The 6,312-nt window shown below is 35.6% G+C and overlaps 1 protein-coding gene across 1 annotated transcript in view; it reads right to left on the reverse strand.

Annotated features, from left to right (window-relative positions):
• Positions 1 to 6,125, reverse strand: part of LOC110018184 (probable serine/threonine-protein kinase PBL19) — an 8,410-nt gene extending 2,285 nt beyond the window's left edge. Inside the window, exons 1-3 of the mRNA XM_020715415.1 lie at positions 5,620 to 6,125; positions 480 to 740; positions 247 to 369 (exon numbers count right to left, since the gene is read on the reverse strand). Of these exons, the coding sequence (XP_020571074.1) occupies positions 247 to 369; positions 480 to 740; positions 5,620 to 6,009 (774 nt within the window). The 5' untranslated portion in view covers positions 6,010 to 6,125. The remainder of the gene's footprint in view (positions 1 to 246; positions 370 to 479; positions 741 to 5,619) is intronic.
• Between the last annotated feature and the right edge of the window lie 187 nt (positions 6,126 to 6,312).

Raw genomic sequence — 6,312 nt, forward strand, 5'->3', positions numbered from 1 at the left:
TTGTGTTCGGCTCGTTAACTTATCGAACGAAATTAACGAGCCGAACACGAGCTTCTTAACGAGCCGAACATGAGTTGTTCGCGAACAACGAGCCGTTTTGACAGCCCTACTTGCGCATATGTTTTCTTAAGATGCACTCACTTAAATGCAGTAAAAACACTTGAGAAAAACGGTGTCTTCTATAAAAGGACCAACAAAAATGTAATCTTGAGGTGACAAAACCAAAATAGTTGATTTGAAGCTTACTGATGTCGAGACACAGCAAACTCCTTCTAATGGACCATGTCTAGCGAGTCCAAAATCCGAGAGCTTTGCATTGAAATCTTCATCTAGCAGAATATTTGAAGACTTAAAATCTCGAAATATTAACTGCAAAAAATATATAAAATTACATCTAGCATTAGAAGATATTCTTAAAGTTATTTTCTTCCAACCAAAAAAAAAAAAAGAAAAGAAGAAGCAATATTGTGTACAATTACCTGGAAATCCATTTCTTCATGAAGATATGCTAAACCCCGTGCAGCACCATGGGCTATTTTTAATCTCAGCTCCCAGGACAGCTTTGATGGAATTCGCGCCAATAAGTGATCTTCCAAACTCTTGTTCAGCATTAGTTCATATACCAGGAGCCTTTGAATTCCTCTCTCATTATCTTCGGCACAATAGCCAACTAATCTTACAAGATTTGGATGCTTGACAACACCCAAGTAGTTGACTTCTGTAATCCATTCTCTATGTCCCTAAACTAGAAGTGAAATGGTGAATTATAATCAAAACCATTGTTTCCATGTGCTAATATTTTGTAAAATTGCATCCAATAATAGTTGCTAGATAATGTACAAGCCCAGGATTGAGTCGTGATAGTTACTTTAATGGTATTAGAGCAACGAATTTGGAAGAGTTAATTTGTAACCATAGCTAAAGAAATGATCAGTAGATGAGTGATAGAGTTTTGGGTAGTTTAAGGTTAATTTCTTTTCTGCACTTTTTTTGATATGTATTATATTAAATAATTGCATATGCATGCGATGTATGACTTTTGAAAAATAATGAATCTACAAGACCAGGATGTGACAAATGTGACAGAAAGAGAATCATGTATTTCTTGCTCATGTGAAATATGAGAATAAAACCACTAAAACTATTAAGGATGCCACTGTGTCAGGTTGATCCCCTTCCTCCATAATCTAGCCACCTACATAGTTTATATAAAAGATGATGGCATAACTCTGACACCCTAAAAATAAAATATTTTACCGCCAACATATAAAACCACCCTCTTTCAACTACTATCTATACAAGTCTACTCAATCAATCCATACCCGAGATTAAGGCCGTAAATGAACGAATACACTTCCTGAACAATCCAAACTCGACTCGATTAATACTTGAACATGTTTGTTCAAGAGTCTATTTGAGACAACTACAGTTGTTTGAAGAAACAGTTGTGAAACTGCTGCAGAAGAAGCTGTTGTTCAAAACACTGCGGTGGTTATTATAATTTTTTTATTTCAAAGAGTCAAACAGTAAATTTCTAGCCGTCATAACACTTAGTCAGATCATGTTGCAAAACACAGCTTTCAACCGTAATTTTTTGAAAAAACAGACAAAATGCAGTTTTGTCAACCACAAAAAAAAAAAAAAAAAAATGTTTCCCCAACTGAAAAAATGAATCAAATTTGAACTTAGTCCAACTCAATTATTAATATTCATGAACCGACTCGCTTGTATTTACTTACATGATATATTACTTAAAAAAAATTTGATTATCTAAAACTTATTTAATAATATATTTAATAGTAACATATTATAATTTAAGATTAATATACACATAAATTCAAATGATTTTTTATTTTTTATTTCAATAAACTAATTTGTTAGTACTTATTTATGTTATTTGATTGTAAAAAAAATTACTTATAACTTATATACTATTTTTTTTACTTAGTATTAACTAGTAAGGTACTAATTTTTAAATCTACCCAATTGCTTATTTATTTAGATTCGTGAGATCATTTGTTAATAAATTTATATAAAACAATAAATACTAACTTATTTGCTAGTTTTATATGAAATGTGCAAAATAAAATTTTAATTCTATATGAAAAATTAAATATTCATTTGAATTTTTAAGTTTTTAATTAATAAAAATAAGCCAAGTCAAATCAAGAATAAAATAAAAAAGTTTAAGCAAGTAAAGTATAAACATATTTTTGAAGTTTGTCTCAAGCTTGAACTGAACATGAACAACTTATGATTCAATCAAGTCAAGTCCTGTTGAGAAAATAAGGGCGAAGAAAAACTAGGAATGAAACAAATCCAGAAGAACACAGAGATTTAACGAGGTTCGGCAAAGATGCCTACGTCCTCGGGAGCAGAGCGGTGACCTCCTTTTCAATATTCAGAAAAGAATACAGAATACAAAATTCAACTCTCTCAAAGACCTAGGATTACAAACAGGTCTATTTATAATCCTAGAGTAAGCCCTGCAGTACAATATGTAATTCTAAAATTACCCCCGTACCGTATAGCCCCAACCCATATAACGCATCTTCCCAATTTGGACAGATTCTTTCGCTCCGCTTCGTTCCAGCGTCTGTCCCTATATGGTATATGAGCCATACCATAACAAGTCCAAATCATGGCATACCTGACTCAACTCGGCTCGATTACAGGTCAACCCAAGGTAACATCAAACTCAATCAAAACTAATATAATCAACTTAGACTCAAACTTTTTATCTAAAATCTCAATATTACAGATACAAACTTAACTAGTCATCAAATAATCTTCAGTGGACAAAAGAAGAGATTTGAGCCAGAAGCTAAAATAATAGAAAACATGCTCAAACAATTGAAAAAACTTTTAGATATAGCTAAATGATTAGCTCTAGAATAAAATAAAATACTACATGGTTGTGAAAAAATGAAATATGTACTCGTCATAATATTTGATATATGCTTAGCCTACTGCTGAGTCAAACTATAAACCATATGTAGAGCTGGAATAGTTGCAATTGGAGCTACAGACTGTCTCTGACTCTCTCATGTCTACCTTCAAGTCAATCTCCCACCACCTTTATTGGATGATCATTCACTATAAGTTTTTTGTGGGACTGTTATGTATTATTTATTACCCCTCTAATCAACTCGAGCATTTAATCTATTTTAAGATGCTTTCTGAGGACATTGTTATATTGTGATTAGATTAATCAAACTTGAAACATTGTCCAGAAAATAAATAACTTTATATCTCTTTCTACATAAAGTACAAACTGGAGCACTACCACTGAGATGGATGAACCCTTGCTTTCAGAAGTTATTGATGCGTGTTGGAAAACTCGCGGCGGTAGAGTAATAGATTATCGTCTTAGAGTTGCACGAGGATTCGACACACACTCAGATGAAAGGGAAACAACCAGTGATGACACCAGAAGTTTTTTACGTGGAAAACCCGTAAAGGGAAAAACTACGGGGTCTGGCCCAGTTATAAAAATCCACTATAGCTTGATGATTACAAATGCCCCTTGTCCCATAGACGGAAAATAATTACTAGATTTTCAGATTACTGCGTTGACTGACGTTGTCAGGTTGGTGGTGATTGATGATGATTGGTGGTGATCGATGATAGAAGGTCAACGAAAGTCGACGGTGGTTGACAGCGGACGATGGTCGGCGGTGGTCAATGACGGTCAGCAGTGATCGGCGGTGGTCGACGGCGGTCGGCCGTGGTTGACGGAGGTCAGTGGTGGTCGATGACGGTCGACAGTGGTTGATGAAGGTTGGTGGTGGTCGACGAAGATCGACGATGACAAGAATGATGTTGGACTTGAATTCCTTCTCAAAGCCTCAAGTTCTCTCTCAAGCTTCCTCTCATGTGAAGGGTGGGACTTTATTTATAATGTTCTAGGTGCAATTAATGCAGAAATATGAATCATTTTGATCGGACGGTCCAGAGAGCTTCCCTCGACCAGATGACGTTTGATAGACATTTGAGTGTCTTAACGATGTCAGAATTGAGTAATCTTGGGCTCGTTGGATTCGACGTGTCAAGACGCTCGATTCGTCTATGAACTCGCTAAATTCGACATCCGTTTAACCTTCCAAATGTGTCTGAAAATCATCCAAGAGTGTTTTAATGATTTGATCTGAGCTTGATCTGACTTGGATTGTACTAAATTTGATATCATTAGGTCCCTCTCATTGAGTCAGTCAGTTTGACTATAAGTTTGCTGAAATCGGAGCTCTAGATGACTTTTTATCAAGATTTTAATATTTCTTGCTCAAAATATTGCCTCGAGAGCCTCGAGATTCGATATTGCCTCGAGATTCGTGTCGGATGATGAAAATTTGTTTATGACGTATCAGCTATATAACCTCTCTTAGAGACATATGACCCAAATCGGCTCTTCATTTCACTCACGCAATTCTAGAAGACTCGTCCAAGTCTTATTGGCTCACATCCATGTCGTTAAGTAGATATCATATCTTTTTTTTTTAATCTCGGCCTCTCCACAAATTCAATGACCTTCCTAATCCTAAATGAAAGCGTGGATGCCACAATTATTTCCAAGTGCTCTAGAAAATTTGTAGCTCCTCTTCTCTGGATTACTAACCAATTGTGAAACATATATTGTTAATGCATTAAACTCAATCTCATATAGCATTATCGTCTTGCGAATTTAAATCAATCTCAGCAAAGACTTACGCATCTGTTGTCTGGCTGGCAGAAGTATAAACCAATCTCTAAAAGTATTAGTAAATTATTCCTAATAATCTAAACATTCAGTTTGCCTTGAAGCTTCTTCCTATGTTGGGCTAGCCACTAGCGCTCAGCTTCATCAAGTAGAAATGCTGCCAAAACTATTTTATGGTTCTTTGTATACTGCATGCTATAAGATTTTTTATATATTGTTCACAAATGTTTAATAGATTCACTTTAATAAGACAATTTTTGAGATGATTGCAATAAAAGAATTTTTTGTAACACCATATATTGGATAGTGAAAGATCAATATCATGATCAAAATTTTGGATTGCTTGTGATTTTTAGTAGGTAGGTTGCTCTTTTTCATAAGATAAATGTACATTTCTCTGTTAAGGTGAATTCCGTGCTAGTTGTTAGTATGTTTTAAATTATTGATAATTTATTATGAAATTTGCCTATTTATTTACAGTAATTTATGTGATTATTTGCCTATTTGTTTTTTTTTTTTTGCAATTTTTTTTAAAAAATTCATATATATTGTTTTAATTATTAAGAAATACTTAGTGTATATATAAATCATGAATTATATTGATGTGTAATAGAATTTGATCATATTATGAATTATTATAAGAATTTTTTACCATAATAAAAATTCATAATATGCATGTTTATACAAATAATACATGTATTGTCGATTAAACCCTTTTATATCTAGGCCAGCCAGATCAATAAATGCAAAAAGTGATGAATCTATTAAAAATTATTGAATTTTCAATGAATTGGTGTTTATCTTCTCGATTTCAGGGAGATGTGATAAACCAATCATGGATATATATATATATAGAACATAAACGCGCACACACACGCACACGCGCAAAGAGAGATCAAGAAAAACTGAAGTTCAAATCTTGCCTGCGATCCATACTTGTTGTGCTGCTTCACGGCGACATTCATCGTTTTAACGCCATCAACACCTTCCTCCTCCCCTGAAATGCAGATAACCCCTCTGTACACGCACCCAAACCCTCCCTCCCCGATGAGCATCGCTCGGCTGAATCCCTTCGTAGCCTCCTTCAGCTCCGCGAAACGGAAAGCCCTCAGCCCTTCCGGTCTCCTCTCCATACTCCACGTCTCCTCACCCACGCCGGGCACGAAACCGGACCTCCTTGTTTCTGACGAGCTGGACGCGATGCTGGATGATCGAGCCCACGGCACCTTAGCTGCCCAGCCACCCGTCCCTTCTCCGCCGCCGGCGAGCCCCCTTTCACCGGGTTCGGTGCTAGGGAAGTAGAAGCACTTCATGATTCGAGATGGAAGGAGAAAATTAGGGATTAGGAGGAGCTTCTGTGAAGCGGGAGTTGGGCAGCATGTATACCTACTGCTCTGCAGTCTGCTCGCAAGTGGATCAACCAGAAAGCGATGGATGAAAAGTTCTGAGATTTGAAGTTTGAATTTCAAAATAAAGTATAATTAAAAAAAATCAGGGTTTGTAATTTTATTTTAGATTTTACAGGGGGTTTAGCGCTTATGTTATCCAACAAGTTGGCCACCAACGGTCACGTGGTCCGTGATTGAGCGGGTACATTAAATATATATATATATATA

The sequence above is a fragment of the Phalaenopsis equestris genome, unplaced genomic scaffold (genome assembly GCF_001263595.1).
Source record: "Phalaenopsis equestris unplaced genomic scaffold, ASM126359v1 Scaffold000006, whole genome shotgun sequence".
In the NCBI taxonomy this organism is placed as follows: domain Eukaryota; kingdom Viridiplantae; phylum Streptophyta; class Magnoliopsida; order Asparagales; family Orchidaceae; genus Phalaenopsis; species Phalaenopsis equestris.